We start from the raw sequence: 26714 nt of genomic DNA, 5'->3' as shown, positions 1-26714 counted from the left end.
CTACTTAATTTGCACTTCCTAAACCAAAACAACAGGGGTAGCCAACATGGAACCGTCTGAATATTTTTAGACTCCAGTTCCCATCAGCCCCAGCCGGCAGGGCCACTGGTCAGGGATTATGGGAGTTGTAATCCACAACAGCTGGAGGGAACCAACTTGGCTGCCTCTGCAAAGTGTCATCTGAAATGCAGCTATCCTTAAAAATTCAGACTTCTTTGAACTTTGCAATATAGTTATCCAAGCAAAAATATTGTACAACCCACCCACACCCACCAATGTATTAGGGGAAATACACACACACACAAATGCTCACATTGATATAAATAATGTCCAAAAATGCTTTCTATTAGGGGTCATTGCTTGCAAAAATGTGTGTATTAAGTAAAAAGGTACATGAAAGTACACAGAAATTCCCTTAAAGACTTATTTTTTTTATTGCAAATCAATGTGGAAATGTGGCAGGCTGAATTTAAGGTTTGATTTAAACAAGAAACTGAGAAAGAGAGAAAAATTAACAAGGTTTGCCCATCACTATGTACAGTCCTATGTTTCAAGCCGGTTTCCTGAAGAAGTTTCCCTAGCCATCAAATCCTTGCGGGAAGAACAGCAGCCAAAAGGCCGATTAGTATAAACATTCCAAGAGGCTTTTTCTCTGCAGCATTTTTAAGTCTGGTGCCTGATGCCACCCCTTCTCCCAAACATGGAAGCTGGTTGACAGCTATTCTGCACTCTTCCCTAACTAGAACGCCACTGAACTACATCTGTTTTTCTAATTCTCTAGACATCACTTTATCTGAGCATGCAAAAACGGATTGTTAAAGGCCAGGGAGGGATATTTTTGTATCCCTTTTGCTCTTGATGTTCCTCTGGCCAAAAATAGCAAGAGGCTCCTGAATGCTTGAGGCCGGAAGGCCCAGGAGTCAACAGGTTGCTCTTATCAGCTTGATCCCTGCGCTTGTTGGGCTTTTTTTGGGGGGGGGGAGGTTCCTGTTGTATTGTGTAAGCCCATTCGCTGGACTGGGAGCGCTCCCCCTCCCCCTGTAAACTGCAGCAAGCCAACCACAGGAGAGAGAAAAGCACAAACCATGCACGTATTTTGCACACATTCACAGGCCTGCCCTGTGGAAATCATGGAAATGCAGTGATAGAGTTGAACGGTAAGATTACAGGGATTCAGCCACCCTAACTCCTTGCTAGTTGTCAAATTTAGGGGATTAACCCGCAACAGAGAGCAACTGCCAATTACATGTGACAACTTTGGTCGGGAAACCTTTGAGTGCTTTCACATCACCCTGACAAAAATGGCAAGCCAGGTCAATGCGCTAGCTTCCCTGCGGGTGGGTTCTTTACCAGAAGGGTGAGGTAGCAAGGAGGTCAGCTCAGTGCAACATGGCATTTATTCCTGTGCATCTGTCCTGTGCTGTGCCTAATTTCATTTAAGTGGCAAGGAAAGCAGAGGGAAAGGGGGTGGATTTAAAAGGGGGTGTATGCTCCTCACTCTCTTTAGACCCTGCTGGCAGGTATCCTCCACAGATGACCCCAAATTGCCAAGAAAACCTCAGTTCTCTCTACTTGAAGTGTTCTGTACATTTCAATTTGAACAAACGAAAGGGTGTTTGCACAGAATAGAGGCCTAGCACGTTGTCAGGAACAGACGGGCAGAACTGAAAAGATATGTCCTCTATTGAGAGAGAAAATCCACAGAAAGAACTACAGATAAATAAGCTCTGTCATACCAATAACAAACTTAGTTGGTCTCTAAGGTGCTACTGGAAGGATTTTTTTTATTTTGTTTCGACTACAGCAGACCAACACAGCTACCTACCTGTAACTAGATTGAGAATAAATAGACAGAAAGATAATGCAATAATAATAATAATAATAAAACAAATACACATCAAGGTGCAAAATTCCTGCAGCACACTTGCCACTGGTGACCAATAGCTCCTTTGCAACTGTGCTTAGTGCTTGCTTTTTTAAAGTCACAGTTCTTTCAGTACTGCCTTCACCAACCTGGCACCCTCCAGATGTTTTGGGCTACATCTCTCATCAGTCCCAGCCAGTACTAACATGCTAGATAGACTGATGGGAGTTGTAGTCCAAAACATCTGGAGGGTATCAGGTTGGAGAAAGATTGTTCTAATGTATTACACTGTTGGGTCTGAGTGTCCCTTGTAACCAATCACTATGCAAATAGGGCAGTTTGGCAAAGTGTTTGGTGTCTGCAACCCATAGAAATCTCCTGACTAGCAGGAAAAGAATATTATAACAAAAAAGGACGAACAAAAAATTATTATAGGTTGCAGAATGCAGCTTTTCTGATCACAGAATTCGAAAGATCTGCAATTAGCACATTGTGCACACATAGCTTTGCTTTAAGAATACAGTGGTGCCTCGCAAGACGAAAATAATCCGTTCTGCGAGTCTCTTCGTCTAGCGGTTTTTTTGTCTTGCGAACCAACCCTATTAGCGGATTAGCGCTATTAGCGGTTTAGCGGATTAGGGGCTATTAAAGGCTTAGCGGCTTAGCGGCTAAAAGGCTATTAGCGGCTTAGTGGATTAGAAAAAGGGGGTGAGCGGGGAAAAATCGGAACATTCGCAAGACGTTTTCGTCTTGCAAAGCAAGCCCATAGGGAAATTCGTCTTGTGAAGCAGCTCAAAACGGAAAACCCTTTCCTCTAGCAGGTTTTCCGTCTTGCGAGGCATTCGTCTTGCGGGGCACCACTGTAGAAGGAATAGGGGAAGAGGCAATAAACGAGATTTATTTGACATACTGCCTAATTGGAGCAAGATACTACCTTTGCACTGTTGAATTCAGCGAAGGGGGCAATTGTACACACACTCATCTGAACTGGATGACGAACTCCCCTGCATTCAGGGCGTTGTGCTTTGCGAGCTTTCCTCACCGGATCTGGATGTAATTGGAAGGTGTCTCCATTCATTTTGATGGGAAAATTCTCCCGATCTGGCACTTGCTGGCTGTAGCTTTGGCAGCATAAAGAAGCAGATGTAGAAGGGTTGTGAACATCCTCCAAGATGCTGCACAAACCTTGAGTAGAAGACAGAGTAGTGCTAATGTTCTCAGTATCCACAGGATAACTTTCTGAATTATGGGCATCTACTCGAGTCCTTGCTAAATCCTGGCTGTCTGCTTGTACAGTAGCCAAGGGCGGTCCATCCCTTGGAACACTCTCCAGGATCTGGCTATGTGCTAATATAGTCCCAGCATCTGTGATATCTGCTGGTGTCATCAGCTCTAGGTCTGGGTTAATTCGTGAAATTCTGACCAGGTGCTCTGCATCTGCTGCAGTCCTATGGAGAGATCTAGCATCTACTACAGGACAAGCCAGATCTGGAACATCAACAACACTACTTGGTACAGTGTCAACATCCTCTGATACAATGCTTAGGCCCAGTGTACCCTCATCAGTTTTACAAAAAACCTCCAAATCCAGCTCAGTGTTGCAAAACCCTTCATAATTCAGAGAGGCATTTTTGATATCCCTAACATCCATCTTAGTCAAATCCCGAGTCTTTAAATCACTAATATCCAAGCTCTTGGGGTCCACTGGGGTATCAGCAGAGTGTTCAGTATTGCCTTCTACCCAAGACTCTAATGCCCAGGTGCCTACTGGAGCAGCACTTAAGCCCCAGTTGTCTACTTTATCGAGAAGTGGCTCTTGAACCTGTGGCACATCCATAGACAGACCATGCACATCAAGAAATGAACAGTCACTGAGAAAGCCTGTTTGGCAAAAAGCTGGCAAACCTATGGCAGGGGGTGAAACTTCATTGAAACTGCTATTCTCACTGAAGACTTCATGGGAATTCTCGGCATCTGTGCTTTCCTGGGGTGGCCCTTTACCAGCAGAACTTTTTGAACTACGGTTATCCCAGATTCCGGAATCCGGAGACAATCCTGGAGAAAAGAAACTGCTGGCTTTATCATTTATGATGACCAGAGGCTCCTGGGGAGGAGTTGATTCCTGCCTTTGGCGTCTGGAACTGGAGTTTGGCCTTTGTTCTTTCGAAGAGCCCCGCCATTTCCTAGCAAAGCTGTTGAAGAATCGGAGAACCCCACCAAAGTGGCTGCCCTTAACCCTTTGAGACTGGCCAACGCTCTCCTCACATCCCACATCAAAGTCAAAATAAGAAGTGGGATCATCTGTTGCATTTCCCATGTCCTGAAAATTAGGTTCCCTGCTTATGTCGGGCAGCTTTTCACTGTCCTTGCTTGTCAATGAAATCCCTTTGATGTAACTCCAGACCCCAGAACTTCTTCCTTTTTTAGTTTCAGAAGCAGCTGCAGAACATCTCCTTTGAGAGTCCCCTTGTGCAACACCAGATTCCTGAGAATTCTCACATTCTAGAGCCATGCACCTCTGAGTCGATGGCATTTTGTGACAGTCATTATCAGTACTGTCGCTGTTTATTTCAGTGCCAAAATTCTTGTGCCATTTAATTTCACTGGCAGCGATATCTAGCACGCAGCTATTCACCTCAACATCTTCAAAAGAAGAATCCAAATCCTCAATATGACCTGCATAGGAATGGCGGTATGGACGCTGATTGTTACTTAGGTTCTTAATTCGGTGAAGTGCTTTTTGCTCAAGATCTTCCTGAGTTTCCACAGATATAATAACAGCCTTGGTTTTGGACATACTCTTGGCCATACCAGACGATCTTAGCTTCTTGAAAGACCTCACCCTTTCCATTAAGGACATCTTACGATTTTGCTCCAAGATCTCCGTATTATCTCCAAAGAGGATCATGGACTGAGGTCTCTTGGAATTCATGGAGGATGCTTTCTTGAGGTTGACAAAATTCCAAAGCCGACTGCCCTTGCTCTTCTTCTTATGCTTGGCTCCATCCTCCTTTTCATCATCATTGAAATCACAAGAATTAGAATGCTTAAAATCACTGGATCTTTCCTTTTGATTAGTTTGAAAAATCTTGTTTCCATATCCATTTGGAACTGGCCTAGAGCAACCATGTTGGCAGCTGTCAACGAATTCCATACTTCCAGCTGACAAATCCAATGTCCGAATGTCACAGCTCCATCACCACCAGATGCTTACGTTCTGCAGAGCTTAAGGGGGTAAACAGAAAACAATTCAATTAGTTTCTGTGCCTTTTTTTAAAAAAAGTAAGCCAGAGAAAGGAAAGTTGAATTTCTGAAAATGGCATCTAACAGCCGGATCATTACAAGGACTAATTTGCAGACCACTCACAGAAATTTCCAAAAAACACAGACACAAAAATTTAAAAACTTTCTATAAGTTGAATAAGTAATGCCTTTGAATACATTTCTTAATAAATCACAGAAATATTCTATCTAAAACAAACATTTCTGTTTGTTTCCAGTACTGCTGAATATACATGCTGTCAAGGAGTGAATAAGGAACAATATTGACCTCAGCTACTACACCTAATGCTATAAAACACACATTATCTCCATTGTGAAACTGGAAGTGCATTCCAGGTGGCTTGGTCCTGTGGTTTGGCCTTGCATGGCTGATATTTTTTTTAATGAGTAGACGGTATAAAGCCCTCCTGATCTGGATCAGGACTGTGACATTGGGGAGGGGAACTTGAACCCTTATCCCCACCCCTGCCTGGCACCTATTTGCAATGAGGAGAAAGTTTCCAACAGCACCAATGGGGGCTTTCTTCCAATTAGCTGGTGTATGGGGAGCAATTCCAATTGGGACTGCAGTAGAAACAATGGGAATAAGTTGTTTCCCCTCCCATGCTCCTGAGTTGGCTTAGCTTCCCCTTCATTCCAGCCATTTGTAAAAGAAAAAATAAATCATTCATGGCCAGCCACATAACAAATGTCACATCTAGTTTGGCCCCCAGTGTCAGCACCAGGGGTGGGTGCATGGTGGAGGATACTGGGGACAGGGAACAAAGAGGAACCAGCACATTTATGGGGCAAGAGCAAACCTAGTCCCACAGGTTATATATCTGAAAAAGAAATAAAATAAGAACCACTGGTCACAAGGTTCAGTTCAGACCCCACAAACAGATGTGTAGTGCAGTCAGTTGACAAACTGCTCAAACAGATGTGTAGTGCAGTCTTGGTGGTGCACTGGAAGCACATGTGTGCGCTGGAGATAGAGGCCTGGTACTGCAGGAGAGAAGAGGTTGACTAGACACATTCAGAGAAGACCCATTGACATTAATGAATGTGACTAATTTAGGTGCATTAATTTCAATGAGTCCACCCTGCATATGACTTAGCTGGATTCAAGAGAAGGTGCTAGAGCCAGATTTCTGGGAGCTCCATTTTGACGCAGCCTCCTATCTATGCAGCATCTTACATGAAGCACCACATCTAACCACTTAGCAAAAAAATAAGAGACTTAAGCCTGCAGACTTAAGATCTAAAATTGTGCTCAGTAGTTTTTAGGCAGACACTAAATTTGTAGACCATGTATGCCTTGGTTTGATGAAGACAGAAAATATGAACATGAAAAATGGCCCTTTTACGAAGATAAATGCACTCCTTGCAAAGCTTTGGCAATGGCTAGGCACTCCTTCTCCTGAGGCCTCTTGCAATGTGTATTTGTGTGTACATATCCTACTAGGAGACGAAAGTGCACAAGAGGCCAATGCTTTGATTTTCCTCCATTTTTGATCCTTGCCAATTTATGAATGGCTGGGCTTTTCATAGAGCTCAAATGGAGAGAAAAGGAGGGATGAACTGAAAAGGAAGCATCCATTCAAACAGGATGTTTATGTTTCATAACAATAAGAAAGTACATCAGGCTTGTTCTTTCCATCTAAAGAGAACAAGTTGCAACAGGGCCAGATCCTGGCTGGGTGGTACCCACAGGAGTGTGGGAGTGCCAAGTGCCTTCAAGCCAACAGCAAGCTACGGTAGCCTTCTTGGTGCCAAGTCTCCACCCACCAGCACCTTGAGGCTCTCTGCATACTCAAGTCTTCCATAAATAAAGGGACAGTACTAGATTTCCCTTTTGCTTGTCAGTTCAGGAGTTGATTCACAAGAACCCTGAACTTCCAGCCAATCACTAGTTTGTAAGAATAGTTTAGAATGATTTTTAGGAGAAGGAGGAAGAGAAAGAGATAGACAGTGACATTTGTGCCAATACCTAAGATTACTGTACACAACAGGCAGACCCTTTCAACTTTAAAAAATAAGAAATAAATACCAGGCATCTCTCTCTATAAGGTGTCTCTTTGTACCAGCAACAGCATGGTGCTAATTATTATTATTATTATTATTATTATTATTATTATTATTATTATTATTATTAAATTCTACCTCACCCATCTGGCTGGGTTTCCCCAGCCACTCTGGGCGGCTTTCAACAGAACATTAAAAACAGAATAAAACTCCAAATGTTAAAAACTTCTCTAAACAGGACTGCCTTCAGATGTCTTCTAAAAGTCGAATAGTTGCCTATTTCCTTGAATTCTGACAAGCGGGCGTTCCACAGGGCGGGCACCACTAACGAGAAGGCCCTCTGCCTGGTTCCCTGTAAACTCACTTCTCGCAATGAGGAAACTGCCAGCAGGCCCTCGGAGCTGGATCTCAGTGTCCGGGCAGAATGATGGGGGTGGAGACACTCCTTCAGGTATACTGGGCCGAGGCCGTTTGGGGTTTAAAGGTCAGCAACAACACTTTGAATTGTGCTTGGAAATGTACTGTTTGCTCAACAAGGGCAGTGATTGCATTTTTTGAGATCAGTTGTCTTTGAGAACTAGTTATAGATTATAAAATAAGCCACATTGGATCCTGGGGCAAATTGTCACTGATACTGCTACAGAACAGAAAAAGACAAGAGAATGGAGCATTTGGGCCATTGCTTTGTTGGACATGGAGAACACATAACATTAAGCACAGAGAGTTGCACTTTCCCAAAGGTGCCAAAGCAAGCTAAGGAAGTTCCGCCTGGCTTCAACGTACAGTACTCATATCCGTTCCTCTCCAGGAAGATAAAAAGAGAAGGGGGGGGGGGAGAGAAACTGAGTAACAATCATACAACCCTCAAGAGAAACCTCTCTGCTCCAAACATTCTTTAGATCCAGGGCATACAACTTCCCCCTGCCCAGAAAAGGGAAGAAAGCCCCCCAGCATTTCCGCCAGTGTATGCTGCATTCAAAAAATAGGAGGAAACAGATGTTTGTCATATAGCGACAGGAATATCTCTTTCATGGTACAGCTTCTTCAATGCAACTGGGGCAAGTAACCAGTGAGAGCCTTGCTGTGTGTTTTCTGTGCGTGGCAGTGTGGAGATAGTGGCAGGCTAAGTTCTGAGAGTCCTGAGAGTCCTGGGCAGGGGAGGCACCTGCAAACACAGTCCACAATGCTCTCCTTTGTGCAGTGTTGATTGCACAGGGAGAAGTATGCCAAAATAGAACTCTTACGACAGCCCTGGACAATCACCTCACTTTGCATAGCAGAAGGCAAGAGTGATAGGCAGGAAGAGAGGAAATAAATGCATTGTATTAGGGGGAGTGGCTTGCAAAAACATATGCATTAGTTAAAACTGCTTACAAAAATTTGTATAATTAGTTAAATTCACAGTGGTATGCGAATGATATTTTTAAATTTTAAAAAATCACAAATTGCTGTAGAAATGTGGAGAACTGGGAAAATGAGAAATTGAGAGGACCCAAAGTGGACAGATTCATCCATCCCTATCAGTCACTCATCTCACCTTTATAGCTGCACCACACTGTCTTGGCCCACCTGTGCTTCTGGTTAACCCAGAGCAGGCATGAGGGGTACGCTTGGGCCAATGCAGCCTTGCTGGTCCCTGTGACACTGCTGTAAACAACTGCAGAGGTGAAGGAGGCATTACAGTGGTACCTCGGGTTAAGTACTTAATTTGTTCCGGAGGTCCGTTCTTAACCTGAAACTGTTCTTAACCTGAAGCACCACTTTAGCTAATGGGACCTCCTGCTGCCGCCGCGCCGCCGGAGCACGATTTCTGTTCTCATCCTGAAGCAAAGTTCTTAACCTGAGGTACTATTTCTGGGTTAGCTGAGTCTATAACCTGAAGCGTATGTAACCTAAAGCATAAGTAACCCAGGGTACCACTGTTAGGAGGTGCTAGCAGGATGTTAAGTAGGCTAGAAATGTATTTGCTCTCTCTAGCAAATGAGCCACGTTACCTGGCACAGCAGAATCAGAGGCTCATTTGATCTGGGGAGCTCATAGGATCACCAGAAGGAGCCTTAATTGACTGATGCCATGGTTGTCCAGTGTTTTAGATCAGTGTTTCCCAACCGGTGTTCCGCAGCACACTACTGTGCCTTGAGACATTGGCTGGTGTGCCGTGGGAGGGAGGCGGGCGAGTCGGGCGGTGAGAGGCGGCGGCAGCGAGGATCCGCGTCGAGCCGGGGGCGGCTCCGCGGTGGTGGTGCCGAGCGGCGGGGCAGCGCGTGCAAAAGGGAGGAGCGCGAGACAGCGGAGGAGGAGGAGGCCGGCATGTCCGGGCAGCAGCAGCAACAACAGCAGCAGCAACTCCCGGCGACGGCTCCTCAAGCCCCGCCGCCGCCCCCTCCTCCGCCCGCTATCGCCGCCACCACCACAACAGCCGCCGCCGCCTCAGTTGCTGCCGTCCCTCAGTCCCTCGCTCTGCTGCCTCCTCCCACCCCCAAAGCTTGGAGGTTCCCCGGCAAGGGGGAGGGGAAAAACTTTCACTTTCGTGCGTCCCTCCCGGCGTGACGCTGCGCGCTGACATCACGGGGCTGTGCCGCGGTGGTGTGCCGCGAGATTTTTTTCCTTAAACAGGTGTGCCGTTGCCCAAAAAAGTTTGGGAAACACTGTTTTAGATGAGGGCATTCCCAGTTCTACCTGAAGCTGCAGAGATTGAACCTGGGCATTTCTGTGTGCAAAGCAGATGCTCTACTAAGCTATCACCCTTCCCCAATTCCTTGCATACATCAGATACAGCAACCTATGTAACAACTCAGGTCACTGATCAACTCAGAGTTTGGGATCTCATGACATCAGCTGATGCCATAATACAATTGGTTAATCTTTAAAGTGCCATGGGATTCTTCTTCATGCAACAGGCTCATCATAGCTACCTCTTTTATATCAGTTTCTTTGCAGGGCAGGGTGCTAGGAGTCAAACAGTGATTGTTATGTCTGCTGAAGAAAACCCTGGTATTCTAGAAGGCCAAATGAAAAGATATCCCAGTACCAAGTCCCTAAAGGAAATGAAGGTCTGCTGCAGGAAGAAGCAATGGAATTAAAGCCACAGGTTTTTTTAATACATCAGCTGAAAAACATGTTGTATGCGAAGCATTAAGCTCTTTTATTAGCAAGAAGGAGACAAAGTGAAGGAGGAGATCAAACAGCAGAATGCAAAAGCTTTTTCACTCAAGGAAGGTCAACAGTTCAAACCCTACCCTGGGCTGCAAAAATTCATCGGATGATGATCCTTGATATCAAAGTTATTTCAATTCAAACAAAGCACCAGATCACCTTGGACAATGTGCTATAACAGAGGTAGCATCATTGCCCAGATCATGGATCATAGTGTGGACTCTACTTCCTATCACCCCTGATGGCTGCAGGGGCCCAGGTTCCCCATCCCTGCTCCAGGTAATAAGACAATGATCAAAGCATACAAGATAGCAACACACCTATGGCATTCCTTGCTAAAACATCTCTAGCCAATGAATGAGCTACTCCTATGTTATGTATTGGAGGTGAGTGGTAAGTTTGATATGTGAATACCTACTTAATTCCCTTGATTCCAACAGGACTGGATCAGCTTAAAATGGTTAAATAAACACCAACTACCAACTGCAGGAGGCAGTGGAAGACAGGAGTGCCTGGCGAGCTCTGGTCCATGGGGTCACGAAGAGTCGGACACGACTAAACGACTAAACAGCCAACAGGGGCAACCCAGAGGGTTCTTTCCAGATGTTGTGCACTACAATTCCTTTCATCCCTGGTCACTGGTCATGCTGGCTGCTGTTAATAGGAGTGGAAAGCACCATTGTCGCCTCCATGTGCACAGCCTCAGAGTACAAGGTTTGGAGTGCGAGGAGGGCGGGTAAGAAAAAAAAAGTTTCAAACTCCTGAAAATCTGCTATGACGAAAGCCAATAGAGGAGCAAGAATATCAAAGGGCTTTGTAGTAGCTTACAGACTAAAAAGTATGAAGGCAGAAGCTTTGTTGGACTAGCTAGACTCCACTTCATCTGATAAATATATGAAAGGCTAATAAATCTCTTTGTTTTTATGATGTAACAGTACGGGGGGGGCGCATTCTGCAACAGACTAGCACCACTCCCCCACCCCTGGAGGTTATCACCATAGAGCGGCTGGCACACAATTTAAGATGAAATGGGATGAAAAGTCCCCCCTAAAGTGAAATATATTGGAAATTACAAGTGTTATTGAAATTTGAATTAAAGCAACTTGTATAGCAAATGTAGAGTTTCTGCTTAAGAGGCACAATTGAGAGGTTTTTGTGGGAAGCCAAGACTAATTAAATTTAATTGGGGGGTAGGTGAGTGGGTGGGTGGAGTGCCTGAAGTGGGAAGACAAGAAATATGTAAATAGATGCTGCATTGAAAAGGGCATCTCTGTCAAACCATCATCAATTCTCTTGAAAGCTATTTTTTATTTCCAGTCACAGACACATCTTATGTTTTGACTGGGCTTCAGTTGTATACCTTTTTTTTATGAAACAAAGAGAGCAGCATGTCTTACGGCTATCATGCACATGCAGAGTTAAAGAACAAGCAGGGAGCCTTCATTTAGGAGAGAGAGAGCACTGCACATTTCTTCATTGTTCTAATGCTCAGTGCAGCAGCTTCACCCTGTCCAATACAAATCAAATAAGTGCTGAAACTGATCAAGCTAGACACAACGCATCAGTGTAGATGAGACAATGCAAATATGCACTTGCCCTTTCTTGCTTTTTTTTTAAAAAAAAAACATCCACCATTATTTGTTCAAGTTTCAAATTGCTTTGGGCACAGGGATGGAAGAGGGAATGTGTGCACAGCTCATCACAGGCGTAAGTGCCCTCAGCATCATAATAAAATTTACACTCTCTATTGCAGTAATGTTGGTTACCACGTATTGTGGCTGGTTTGGCTTTGCTAAAGCCAGAAGTGCTTTTAAAAGATCCAAAACATCTAAAACAGTTTGTGCAGGCATTGCAATGCAGAAATTTCATGAAATTCACTTTTAAGGGTAAACCTACTTAATCTGCACTTTCCAAAACAATATGCAAACTGAGCCTCAGACATCCTTCAAAATTCACTTTTCCAAATTTTGCAATGCACTTCTCCAGCCAAGTGATATACAGTGGTGCCCCGCAAGACGAAATTAATTCGTTCCGCAATTTTTGTCGTCTAGCGAATTTTTCGTCTTGCGAAGCACGAAATCCCACAGGAATGCATTGAAAATCAATTAATGCGTTCCTATGGTCAAAAAAAGTCCAAACAAAGCCAAATTTGGTACAACAACAGTTTATTAACTGCTCTTTAAAGTCACACATACTGTAAAGAGCAGTTCAAAAATTTAAGGGAAAATAAATTAACTTTATAAACAAAACATGTCTTTGTTTTTAGTCAAAGTAAAAAGTCGCGAGACGTTTTCGTCTTGCGAAGCAAGCCCATAGGGGAAATTCGTCTTGCGAGGCAAATCGCGAACGGAAAAAATTTTCGTCTAGCGAGTTTTTTGTATTGCGAGGCATTCGTCTTGCGGGGCACCACTGTACAGTGGTACCTCGGGTTACATACGCTTCAGGTTACATACACTTCAAGTTACAGACTCCGCTAACCCAGAAATAGTAGCTCAGGTTAAGAACTTTGCTTCAGGATGAGAACAGAAATCGTGCGGTGGCAGTGTAGTAGCAGCGGGAGGTCCCATTAGCGAAAGTGGTAAAGGTAAAGGTACCCCTGCCCGTACTGGCCAGTCTTGACAGACTCTAGGGTTGTGCGCTCATCTCACTCTAGAGGCCGGGAGCCAGCGCCGTCCGCAGACACTTCCGGGTCACGTGGCCAGTGTGACGAAGCTGCTCTGGCGAGCCGGCACCAGCGCAGCACACAGAACGCCGTTTACCTTCCCGCTATAAAGCGGTACCTATTTATCTACTTGCACTTTTAAGGGTGCTTTCGAACTGCTAGGTGGGCAGGAGCTGGGACCGAAGACGGGACCTCACCCCGCCGTGGGGATTCGAACTGCCAACCATACGATTGGCAAGTCCTAGGCACTATGGTTTTACCCACAGCGCCACCTGCATCCCAGCGAAAGTGGTACCTCAGGTTAAGAACAGTTTCAGGTTAAGAACAGACCTCCAGAACAAATTAAGTTATTAACCTGAGGTACCGCTGTGCACACAAATGCATACATTAATGAAAATAACATACAGAAATTCACCGTAGATGAGAAAACTGTTCTGCAAAGATGTATACGTTAGGCAGAATTGCACACAAAATGTGTATATCTGGGAGGGCACTAAAATGAGGATTCATTTTCATGAGGTTTAAAAAGAAATGCAAATAGCTGCAGAAATGTGGATAACTGAGTTTAAGATTGGAAACCAAAACTAATAGATCCATCCATCCCTACAGAAGCACCATAGAGCTAGTGTGTGTATCCTCAAACAACATCAGCTTTACCACAGGTTCAGCCCACCCTGTTGGCCAGGTTATCACACTAAGTGTGGAATGAGTATTATGTGGCACATCTAACAGTGTCAGTTCTGCAGGTCAAGGCTGTCAAGTGGGCAAATGTGGGGTAAAGAAATCCTGCAAGCTGCAGCGTTACTTAGCCACTTGCATTTTGATGAAAAACTGCCTCCAAGCCTCATTCTGGAACAAACTCCTGATTTGGGTCAGACCCTCGTGACATTTTCATGCTGAAAATCATTCCCCTTCCAATTGCTATTTGCTTCCATGGGTGCTGTTTACAATAAGCATCCCAGTCGGGATGTCAAGTTGCAGCAGGATTTAGTTCTGGAAGCAAAGTGGCATGAGGCATTGATCCTCATGTTCTGGAACAGTTGGGCTGGCTGCTTTTCTTTAAAAACAAAAATGGTCAATTAATGCATGCTTTTTAAAAAACAAAAACATGTTTATTGCAATGTGCAGTTTTGCACTGAAGTGTTTCCAAACAGCTTACTGAAAACATGTCTGACCAGGAAACTTCCTCTCCCTCATGTTATAAAAATCAGATGTGAACAAGGTGGAACCTCTACCTACTCCTTGGCATGGCCTTGCAGATCAGACTCCCCGTCTTCAGGGAATGAAACTGAGGTCTCAGAGTCAGAAATTCATGCAGGGCCTGCCCTGCAAAAATATCCTGTGGTGTCAGTGCCCCCTCCAGCCCAAGGATGTTGCATTGCCATCCTTTGACTCAGAGGACTCAGTCACAAAAGCCCCAATCCAGCCAGAATCTCTATTGCTCTATTGGACATAAAAGACTGCTGGAATGGGCTGGGCCTCTTTAACAGAAGAGTACCCTTCAGTGAAAGAGGAGCTTGCAAATGCAAAAAAAAAAAAAAACCCAGGTGCTCCTGGGACACAGGTGGCGCTGTGGTCTAAACCCCTGAGCCTTGGGCTTGCCGATCAAAAGGTTGGCAATTTGAATTCCCACAACGGGGTGAGCTCCCGTTGCTCGGTCCCAGCTCTTGCCAACCTAGCAGTTCGAAAGCACGTCAAAGTGCAAGTAGATTAATAGGTACCGCTCTGGCACGAAGGTAAATGGTGTTTCCGTGCGCTGCTCTGGTGTCAGTTCAGTATTCCATTGCGGCAGAAGCGGCTTAGTCATGCTGGCCACATGACCTGGAAAAACTGTCTGCAGAGCAGATAAACACCGGCTCCCTCAGCTTGTAAAGCGAGATGAGTGCCACAACCCCAGAGTCGTTTGCAACTGGACTTAACTGTCAGGGTTCCCTTTACCTTTACTTTACCTTTCAGTGAAAGTGGAGCTTGCAAATGCAAAAAAAAAAAAAAAGGTGCTCCTATAGAGAGAGCTGAAGCAATACCAGAGCTCTGGTTTCCTGTAGCATTCATCCAGAGCTGTGCCCCAACACTATGCAGGATCAATGCTTGCAGTAGGACCCACTCCACCATCCTAAGAAATGACCCATCTTTGCACAATATGGATTGTGCCACCCATGCCTCATTAGAGAACAAAACAGTTTGGCAGTGCATTTATTCGGAAGCAAGTTAATGTGATTTACTCCCCAGCAAGTGCCTATAAAATGACATCAGTCCATGCTGTGCCAGTACTGTAAATAAACTCTACAAATGAATGCAGACAAACCAAACTTTGTTTATACAAAGTGTTGCCCCGATGCCCAACTCACCGCCTCATCCAAAACATGAGACAAAACTCTTTTTTCATTGGGGGTGACCGAGGAGATCACCCATTTCCTTACTCACAAAATAGCTCACAGACTATCATTTCCAAGACTGGGCTGATTGCGTGCTCCTCTCTTTCAGTCCAAACCTTTCCCCAGAAGGCACATATCCGACCCCATTGTTCCTGTGCAGCCATTTGAAAGGGTTATTTTTCCCTTACTCCTTTTGTGTGTGTGTTTTTGGAGTTTATTTGCTTTGTACTTCCTCCTTGCTGTGGAATTACTACTGGGGGAAGTGAAGACACAAAAGAATAGAAAAAATAACACCAAACCAAACCCAACATGGAAATGAAGGACAAAGGCCTTTCTGGCTGCTTCTGGAATCCAGGGTGACTCAACTCAACACAGACCCAGCTGACACAAAGTCAACACAATGGGATGAGAGTCTAGTTTTCTAATCTGGAAAACCAAGAAGATTCTACTTCCAGATTATCATACATTGCTACTGCTTTCCTGATAAATAAATTCAGGCCAAAGTACACATTAATAGAAAGACACTTCTTAAAAAAAAAAACACAAAACAAAACCCAAGTGCACATAACCTTGCCACATTTATTTTATATAAATAAATTCATTTATGAATTGCTTCCCATAAGATATCCAAAAGTGATTAACAATAAAAACTTCAATAAAAACTATAGCAATAAAATCAATTACAAATCCAGTACAGATAGCAGACTGGAGTAAGAATCTCCTCTGAAAAGGCTTTTTGAAAAAGGAAGAGATTTGGGGAGGAATTTTTTTGGCAGCAGGAGATACCCTGAAGAAAACATAAGGACCTAATTCAAAATGTGCTCCCAATCCACATACGGTCCCCAGATCAGCACAAAGTTAAACTATGGAACTGGCTCCCACAGGGGGCAATGATGGCCACCAGCCCAGCAACTTGAATGGCTTTTTTAAAAGACTGAAAAATTCATGGAGCATAAGGCTTATCAATGACCACTAGACACAAAGGCTGGGCTCCATCTACATTCTGTACACTCCTTTGTACACCAGCTGAAAGGAATTGCAAGTGGGGAGTGTGTTGTTGCACTACTGCTTGTGGGCTTCCCAAAAGAGGCATCTGGTTGTCCAGTGTGAGAAGGATGCTAGACTAGATGGGCCATTGAGCCATTAGCCTGATCCAGCAGCTCTTATCATTAGCCCATAGCTCTTCTGTTTCTTGGCTCCTGCCTCATATCTAGAGTGAGATTTGCCCAAACTCCTGTGAACTGTAGTTATATGCAAATAAAGACAGCGCTTACATTATTCCACCCCATTGGTGAAACTCCTATCTCGATGCACTGTCCTCTCCCTGATGAATATAGCAGACTGGCAAATTCAGGTTGGGCACCTGCAGTTGATAGGGAGCAACAAACCTGCCTCCCCAAAATGTCAAGACTTTTTTGCAATCTGGAAAGTGACGAGGGAAATGCACTGGAAATTTCGATACTACTTTTGGTTTGATGCAATGCTATCTAACCTTCCCACAAATATATCAAAAAGCTTATCTGCTAAATAGCCCTTCCCAGCTAATGTCCCAGCAAACAAATCAAGATGAACGCTAAATAAGTAGTTAACCTGAGTGATGGTCTGAGTGATGGTTTTGACAAGTTACTTGATACTATACTTTTTCCAGATGTATTTCCCTTTGCATTTGAAACTTCCCCGGAAGGAACAGCTACCTCATTTTCCTGTTAACGCTCCATTTTCCCCTTCTTAATTTAGAATACATAATTTGTTCCTACAAAAACCAATCAGTGTGTGTGTGTGTGTGTGTGAGAGAGAGAGAGAGAGAGAGAGAGAGAGAGAGAGAGAGATGCTCTTTTTTGAAACCTTTATTTTTACTTTAAATTGTGCCCAGGTGGCTTCCTCCCATTGTTTTCATTCATATATATATATATATATATATGAAATCTAACAAAAGGATCATGAGATTCAGGGTGAATTGAGAACCTACAGCTCCAACCACAGAAGGGCTTTCAGGAATTCACAAGATATTTTGACCCCCAGATTGATTAGATCAGCTTTCATCCACTTGGTGCCCTCCAGATGTATTAGACTCCAACCTCCATCAGTCCTAAACCAGAATAGTCAAAAGATTCTGATGAGAGTGGCAGAGGGCACCAGGTTGGGGAAGGCAAGCCTATGAAAGCAGCAGAAGTGGCAGATGATGGCCACTTTGAGAAGGAGTGGCACATATTTTTTGAAAAGTATATAAATGCATGTTACATATAGGCATGGATGTATCTCAATTTCAGTTTTTCTGTTTCTTTTTTTTTGCAATCCTAATTTCTGTTCTCTACATTTCCACATAAGTTTTCATTATTGATGAAAAAATGCCTCATGAAAATTAATGAACATTTTGATTAATTTTGAATTTCTGTTAATATATACCGTTTTGTATGTAATTTTGCCAAATGCACAAATTTTTCTAAGCCATTTGCCCCATTACTATGCATTTGTGTGTGTTATTTTTATGGGCATATGCCTTTTTTTGGCACATGAGTATATGCCTTTTTGTACAGATTACTTGGCTGGAGAACTGCATTCCAAAATCCATAGAAGTTAAAAATTTGAAGGAAGGAGACTTTTCAATTCACATATTGTTTTCATGTACTGTTTGACCATGGTGATAGTTCAAGGATACATTCCAGTCAGGCAAATGTGCTGAGGGGGGGAACAGAGATGAGCCACTGAGGAATGTGACCGAAGAAAAGTCCCATGAGCCAGACCTGGAGGGCCACACTTGGCCACCCACACCTGAGGTTCCCCATCCTTGTTTTGGTCCCTATGACAAACATCTGCGGCAAATGCAGCAAAGCACCCTTCTGGCGTGTACCACTTACATCTCTGCCAAATGAAGTCAGAGGCCAAATACCACAGAACTTTTAGGGCTGCTCAGGAAAACAAAAAAGAACACCGCTTCCTCTAAGGTTTACTGCTCAAACGAAATTTTGTAGATTATTTGACATTCCTACCTCCTTCAACATTTCACTTCTGGTATGAACAAAAAGAGGAGGATGCTGTACTCTTTTCGCAGGGGCTGGTCTCAAGCAACAGAATACAGCCAAGGTTTTGTACGGAATGGCATTTCTTTCAGCTCACTTGTCAGCATGGAAAATCGTTAAGACAGCAGGGTTGTGGGACGGGGGTGGGGCGGGCATAAATCCCGAAAGGACAGCAGACATATATTCCCTACAGCCAGATTGTTGAGGAGGGAGGCTTAAGGTTGAAGACTGGGCCAGTAAAGCTCCTCTGGCAGAAAAGAATGACAAAAACCGTACAATCGAGAAAACACGTGTGGCTAATTCATTACTGAGCAGGGCACTCGGGAACATCTGGGCCCAGCTCTCTCTCTCTCTCACGCACAGTCCACAGCTTCGCATAGACCTCCTAAGGACATCCTGTATGCAGCCCTCTCTTTTGCATTCCACATCATTCCAGACAACCCTATTACACACAGACACACTGGGACCACAGAGGGTGGGGGATAGATTTTGAAGGTGGCAAGCTCCATCTTGAATATTAAAACCAATCCAAAACACAAACCTATTTAGATTTGACATTAACATCCCTACTCTCTTTAACACCACTTAGTCAGCCCCATTGGCTTCAGCAGAATTCGCATTCCTATGGATGTTCTCAAAATTATGCCCTCTCTTAGCTGAAATTGTAATTCAATGTTCTATTTAAAATGGATTTGTTTTCAATCTACATTTCTGTGGATGTGGAGAAGTGAATTTAAGACTAAGAAAGTGAGGAACTAAGAGAAACCAAAATTGACAGATTAGCCCATCCCTAAACTCAGCCCTCCAGATGTTTTGGGACTACAATTCCCATCATCCCTGACCACTGGTCTTGTTAGCTAGGGATCATGGGAGTTGTAGTCCCAAAACATCTGAAGGGCCGAGTTTGTCTATGCCTGCTTGCCCTTTGGCATTCTCTGTGTTTCTCCATTTATACATTCAGCTGCTGCTTCTTTTGGTAATGGGCATATTTTAAAGTTGGCAGCAAATATGCCCCCCCAAAGCAAGTAGAAAAATGGAATATCTGAAGTAACCCATGGGGAGTGCAGTTGTATCTCAATGAGACCAAAGCTCCACTTTGAATCCTGAAAGTAAAGTGACTTTTTGCTGCTGATGAAGGCTATTTACACAAGGAGACTGGGAGCCAGAGTGAACCCACCAAAATTCTGTTGGAGCTCCCCACGTTGTTACAGCTGGGATTCTAGCATCTGCTTACTGGGTTTACTAATAAGGCCCAGAGGGCATTTCAGAACCGCTATTTCATCTCTAGGGAAACATACTTAGACACAGACAGGCAGACCAACAGCAATCAGTCACCTATTGTTCTTAAAAGGAGTTTACATAGATTCATAGGAGTACAGGTCTACCAACAGCTGCAAGCTAGGATAGCGACATGGCTCTTCCATGTTCAGAGTCAGTGTACCTCTGAGTACAGGGAATGAGAAACACTCAGTGCCTTGCATGACCTGCTTCTGGACATCTCGGGGCATCTGGCTGGTCACCATCAGAAACTAGGAACTGGAACAGGTAAGAAGGGAGAAGAATTTTGTTTGGTCTGAATTTTAAAGCAATCTCACATAATTCCCAGTTTCGAGACTTTAAAAAACTCAAACATCTGCATTTTATAGGAGCGGGTGCTGAGTGCACAAGGCTGAGTGTCCTCACTTTAGAGCAGAATTGGATGCAAGAGGAGTATTATAGGGGAAAGTACCTGAAATGGGTAGGGACGTGGGTGGCGCTGTGGTCTAAACCACAGAGCCTAGGGCTTGCCGATCGGAAGGTCTGCAGTTCCAATCCCTGCAACGGGGTGAGCTCCTGTTGTTCGGTCCCAGCTCCTGCCCACCTAGCAGTTCAAAAGCACATCAAGTGCAAGTAGATAAGTAGGTACCGCTCCGATGGGAAGGTAAACAGCGTTTCCATGAGCTGCTCTGGTTCACCAGAAGCGGCTTAGTCATGCTGGCCACATGACCTAGAAGCTGTCTGGGGACAAACGCCAGCTCCCTTGGCCTATAGAGTGAGATGAGCGCGCAACCCCAGAGTCGTCCGTGACTGGACCTAACAGTCAGGGGTACCTTTACCTGAAATGGGTAAAGTTTAGATCCAATATTTTTCATTTTTTCCCCCACCTAAAGGGGGGGGGAAACCTGCAGAAAACAGGATTAGTTTATGACTGAATGCCTGCATCATTAAAGAGGCTGGTTTGTCCATTCCTTGGAACAGTTGGTCATGAATAAGCAGGGCTCCCCTTAAGTGATGAATGTTCTAAGAATTTCCTTTTTCAGTCTCCAACAAACTGTTGCAAGATTCTACCACCCCAAGAATGCTCCGTGGAATGGCCCTCCTAACTTATCTACCAGTATATGTAGTCTCAGTGCCAAAGGGTTCAACCTGGAATTTTGACGTGACAAACACACTTTCATTGTTTTTGTATCTGCTGTATATGTGCAGGTGCCAAAACCAGACAATGTTACTCTGCAACCTTTGGGCAATATGATATTTTTGGCTCTGTTGGCATCTGTCTGTCTTGAGAGACAATGGAGGAGTACTCCTTTGGGGGAAACATCAAACCAATGGAGAGTTACAGTGCCTGTTGTGGCTATAGAGACTGATACAAAAGAGACATGTTTTGTTGCAGCTGGGGCACATGAACGCATCTAGTCATGGTGCTGCAGATGAATCATGGCATTTCTTCTCTCTGCACTCCTCCTAACTGTCATTGGCCCCAGTGTTTCAGGAACTGGAAGTTGAAAATTCTAATGCAGTAACACACATATGAAATCTCAACAGTTCTGCTGGCTAGAAAAGTAGTGTAATATTTCTGGCACTGGGTTTGTGCAGCTTCTGTTCTGCTGCAACAGTTTTATAATATTTTTGCTTTTCAATCTTATTTCTCTTTTAAGAATCTTATTTTTTTCATATATTGTATTTCTGTGATTGGAACACTGCACTGGGATCTGCTGGGTGAATGGTGGATGGTCTAGAATTATTACTTTTTAAGTTAATAGATATAAATAAAACTGCTTAACCTATTAAAGGCTACAAAAACTAACATTAAGAGGAATAATGTCATTGCTGAGCAATGTTGCTAAGAAACGGTGACATGTCCTACATGTCCTCTTGCCAAAGGTTTTTGCTTAGAGCATTTCTTTCAGGAGAGTTAAAGAGTTATTGAGTAAGTTAAAGAGTTAGTTTGGGAGTCACAGCATTACAGAGTGATTGTGTTGGAGAGGGAAGTAAAGTGATTTGGTAAACCATTACAACTATTAAAATAAAAGCTGTAGTGGCCTGGGTTGCAGGAGATCAAGGACCCATTACTACTTCCGCAGCGCGATCCCAGAGGGGTGCTTGTCTCCAGCATCCCAGAGCCTTCCAGTCAGCATGAAAGATGAGGTTTTTAGCCACCATGAAATCTTTTCGCCATTTGTGTTTATTGGAGTCAGAGTGAAAGGTGGTGAGTCAGCCACTGAGAATTGGCTCCTATGGTCACTCTGGGGAAGGTATGTGGGAAGAATAGCAAGGAGCGGTTCTGTATGCTCCAAAGCTTCAGCTTCAAGATACAGTGGTACCTCGGGTTAAGAACTTAATTCGTTCTGGAGGTCCGTTCTTAACCTGAAACTGTTCTTAACCGGAGGTACCACTTTAGCTAATGGGGCCTCCCACTGCCGCCGCGCCGCCGCTGTGCGATTCCTATTCTCATCCTGAAGCAAAATTCTTAACCCAAGGTACTACAGGTGAAACTCAAAAAATTAGAATATTGTGGAAAAGTTCATTTATTTCAGTAATTCAACTTAAAATGAGAAACTAATATATGAGATAAACTCATGACATGCAAAGCGAGATATGTCAAGCCTTTATTTGTTACAATTGTGATGTTTATGGTGTACAGCTGATGAAAACCCCAAATTAACAATCTCAGAAAATTAGAATATTAAATGAAATCAGCAAAACAAGGACTGCAAATAGAGCAATATCGGACCTCTGAGAAGTAGAAGCATGCACATGTACTCAGTACTTGGTTTGGGCCCCTTTTGCATCAATTACTGCCTCAATGCGGTGTGGCATGGATGCTATTAGCCTGTGGCACTGCTGAGGTGTTATGGAAGACCAAGATGCTTCTATAGCAGCCTTTAGCTCTTCTGCATTGTTCGTTCTCATGTCTCTCATCTTTCTCTTGGCAATGCCCCATAGATTCTCTATGGGGTTCAGGTCAGGTGGGTTTGCTGGCCAATCAAGCACAGTAATCCCATGGGCATTGAACCATGTGCATGCTTCTACTTCTCAGAGGTCCAATATTGCTCTATTTGCAGTCCTTGTTTTGCTGATTTCATTTAATATTCTAATTTTCTGAGATTGTTAATTTGGGGTTTTCATCAGCTGTACACCATAAACATCACAATTGTAACAAATAAAGGCTTGACATATCTCGCTTTGCATGTCATGAGTCTATCTCGTATATTAGTTTCACATTTTAAGTTGAATTACTGAAATAAATGAACTTTTCCACAATATTCTAATTTTTTGTGTTTCACCTGTATTTCTGGGTTAGTGGAGTCTGTAACCTGAAACGTCTGTAACCCGAGGTACCACTGTAATGTTGCACAAGTTCTGATATGTACAATGCAACTTAAACACAACTTAAGGCACTCCGAAAAGAAAGGTATTAGAGCACTCCAAATTGTTTGCCCAGCCACATGCACAGAAAATAGAAGATCTAGCTGAAAGGCAACACATGAGAAAGAAAGAGACAAGTCTCTGACTGAAAAGTGACTTCAGCGGACAGCAATAACATCCTATTTAGAAAAGGGAGATAATAATTTCTCTTCTCTTCCGTCCATTCCCATGAACAGGGTTTCTTGATTCATCCATTGGTTTGCCAAAGGAGGCAGATAACAAACCAGCCATTAACAACATCAAGCATTTTGAAGCCTGGGAGAAAGGTACCACCAGCACCTCCATCCTTCCTGCTTTTGAAGTGAACATCTGGATTTAATAGTCAGTGTCACACAGAGCAGGGTTTGCCAACTTGGCAACTGCATGTGCATGTAAGAAGGAACATAGGAAGCTGCCTTATACCAAGTCAGGCCATTTGTCCATTTTGTCCAGCACTGTCCATACTGCCTGGCAGCTACTCTCCAGGATTTCTGGCAGGGTTGTCTCCCAGCAAGAAGAAAGTAATGGCTGAAAGGATGTGATGTACTTTATGAACCAGTACAGTGTACCTCAGGTTAAGAACTTAATTCGTTCTAGGGGTCCATTCTTAACCTGAAACTGTTCTTAACCTGAGATACCACTTTAGCTAATGGGGCCTCCCGCTGCCACCACGCCACCGCCGTGCGATTTCTGTTCTCATCCTGAAGCAAAGTTCTTAACCCGAGGTACTATTTCTGGGTTAGCGGAGTCTGTAACCTGAAGCGTATGTAACCTGAAGCGTCTGTAACCCGAGATACCACTGTAGTTACTAAAAAGAAGGAATCAGTAGGGAGGAAGAAGAGTGAGAGAGGATGAGCAGGTTGTCTTTCTATTACTGCCCAGTGGATCAGCTGGTTCCTGCATCTGATCTAGGAGGAAAGGGTGTTTTGGGGAGGCACTCATTATGGTGAGGTACCCAGAACCACCACTCACAATGGCAAGGGGTTGCTGGTCTTAACTCAGTTATAAGAACTGTAACTTTGAGAACATGTGCTTAAGCTTGCTTTTCCCTCCTCCCTCCTGTTCCTTTTTCTTTGTGTGTCATCTGTCTTTCTTTAGATTACAAACTGCTCTTAATGCTTTCTTTTTTTCCTTTTGCTAAAGGGAAGAGTCTAAATGCAACAAATTAAGCCAAAAGCCCCATTTCTATACTCTAACACACACACACACACACACACACACACACACTGCCAGTTTTAAGCCCATTATCCCCCCTCTCCAACCTTCTAAAAACAGCAGTTAAACAAACAAACAAACAACAACAACAACTTGTTTATTTATATGCCGCCTATCTGACTGGGTTGCCCCAGCCACAAAAGGTAGGGCTGGGCATCATCTGTAGTTCAAACATTTCATTCACAACCATTTCTGACCAATGAGATTCCTCTTCTTTCTGCTTTTATTCCAGAGGTTCATATACTCTCCATCCCATTGCGATATTCCCTTCCCCTCTGGCTTATGTAGGCAGCCTGGCGATTTCAACCTTGTGCTTGCATGCTGAGGCCAAAGTATGCCACATTGTCAGCTCTGAGGGAGAGAATAGGGTCCCGCTGAATAAGAGAGCACAGTTTAGCCATCCAGGGCTTTCACGCTAACAATGAATGTGAAAGCTAACAGGATTTTCTTTTGAAGGGCGCTGTTGTAGTGGGACTTTCTAAAACACAGCAGGGATGGTGCAAGAGGAAAAGAGAGAGGCAGTGGGGCTGAAGCCTCCACAATTCAGCTTTGAAAACCTGTTTACCCACCTATTAAAGCTCTGCACAAAAACCAGAGGCTCGCTCCAAGTGTCAAAGTGACTAACAGCATGATCCTACACATGTCTGTGCAGAAGTCAGGCCACTGAGTTCTGCAAAGAGGCATACTTGAAGGTAAATGTTGTTACAGAAATGGTCAAATTAGACATCATGGCAGCAGATTAATGTATTTAATCTAGAACTATCTACACTGTTTAGGACATCTTCCTACATTCCAGGGGGAGAGTTTACACTGGACCTGCGCATCTTCCTGCTTTCTGTGGGAATGGGGCAGATTGGGGCCTAAAACACAGATGTCCCACCATTGTCTAGTTTGGCCCAGAAAGTGTGGAAAGGCAGATCTACTCAGTTGTAGACTGATTGAAATTAAAGAGCCTATTAGGCAGTTTATTCTGTTTTCATGTTTCCCTGTTAATTTCCACATTATGTTTGAACTTTCAGACAATGTAGAAGCCACATCCAGAACTATAGTGGAATATAGTGCAAGTTTAGCCCATATTGCCATATTATTTGCAAACAGGCTTTTTCCCGGAAGCAAATAAAGGCAGTGACCAATTTGTGTGGGGTTATGTTCCATGGCACTGCAGGCTTACATGAAATCACATATAATAGGAACATCCATGGATAAAGGCTGCAAACACCCTGTTCCTCCCCTGCCCATTTTTGTGACGTTTTCAGGTCATTTCTGGGTTCAGCGCGGTTGTGCACATATCAGATGTGCCTGAAATGGTTGTGGCCTGTAATACCAACATGAGCACTAAGCTTGCACTATATTCCATTATAGTTCCAGAAGTGTCTTTTACATTTTTTAACAGCCAGGAAAAAATAAGGAGCAGGAATGAAGGAATTATTTTTGGATGGAAGAATGAGACAACTGTAGGTGGTATCAGGAGTTGCCTTCACGGCCTAGGACCCTCGTACCTACGGGACCGCCTCGCCTGGTATGCCCCACGGAGAGCCTCAAGGTCCATAAATAACAACACCCTAGTGGTCCCAGGCCCTAAGGAAGTTAGATTGGCTTCAACCAGAGCCAGGGCCTTTTCAACACTGGCTCCTGCCTGGTGGAACGCTCTGTCTCATGAGACCAGGGCCCTGCAGGATCTGATTTCTTTCCGCAGGGCCTGTAAGACAGAGTTGTTCCGCCTGGCCTTTGGCTTGGAGCCAATTTGATTCCCTCCCCCCCCCCCCATTTTCTTTTTTCTTTTCCTTCTCCTGCAATGAGGCTCCATTTTAATATTTTAATGTTCCATTATTTTAATGTTGTATTTTATTTTTGTTTTTAAGTTGTAATCATTCATCTTGTTTTTATTATTGCTTGTAAGCCGCTCTGAGCCCGGCCTTGGCTGGGGAGGGCGGGGTATAAATAAAAAATTATTATTATTTTTATTATTATTATTATTATTATTATTATTATTATTATATAATAAGGTCAGGGGATGCATGCAGCCGTTGGGGGTCTACCTGTGCCACTGACAGCTAGCAGAGCAGCTAGGAGTCTGAGCTGTGAACCAGACATCCACATCTCAAAACTTGCCTCTGCCTCTCAGGCAATCCATAGTCAGTCAGTCTCAGTTCCCGCAACTGCAAAATGGGAATAATACAGTCACCACCCCCACCCTATGTAGGGTTGTTGCAAAAGTGACCAAGTGAATGACTGACACTATTAAAATGTAGGAGTCCCACTACTAAGGGTTGTCTCCAAAGTTAGTTCTACTCAGAAAAGGCCCACTGAAATTCATGAACATGAACCTAGGGCCATTAATGTCTACTCTGAGCAGATATTAGTTGTAAGGTAAAGGTAAAAGTCCATTAGGTCCAGTCGTGACCGACTCTGGGGTTGCGGCGCTCATCTCACTTCATTGGCCAAGGGAGCCGGCGTACAGCTTCCGG

General features: G+C 43.9%; 1 protein-coding gene and 1 long non-coding RNA gene across 4 annotated transcripts in view; one reads left to right on the top strand and one right to left on the bottom strand.

The window, feature by feature from the left end:
* Nucleotides 1–26714, bottom strand: part of ARHGEF9 (Cdc42 guanine nucleotide exchange factor 9) — a 294596-nt gene that overhangs the window by 225826 nt on the left and 42056 nt on the right. For all 3 annotated transcript variants that reach the window (XM_082208208.1, XM_082208206.1, XM_082208209.1), the window contains exon 2: nt 2799–5089. In XM_082208208.1, coding sequence (XP_082064334.1) covers nt 2799–5018 — 2220 coding nt within the window. In that variant the 5' untranslated portion in view covers nt 5019–5089. The remainder of the gene's footprint in view (nt 1–2798; nt 5090–26714) is intronic.
* LOC309524005 overlaps nt 12304–26714 on the top strand; it is a 114511-nt gene continuing 100100 nt past the window's right edge. Inside the window, exon 1 of the long non-coding RNA XR_014215740.1 lies at nt 12304–12469. This is a non-coding gene — a long non-coding RNA (uncharacterized lncRNA). The remainder of the gene's footprint in view (nt 12470–26714) is intronic.

This window comes from Podarcis vaucheri, assembly GCF_965113315.1.
Source record: "Podarcis vaucheri genome assembly, chromosome: Z".
Classification (NCBI taxonomy): Eukaryota; Metazoa; Chordata; class Lepidosauria; order Squamata; family Lacertidae; genus Podarcis; species Podarcis vaucheri.
Note: the sequence above shows the minus strand (reverse complement) of the source record. Positions and strands in the feature narration are given on the sequence as shown.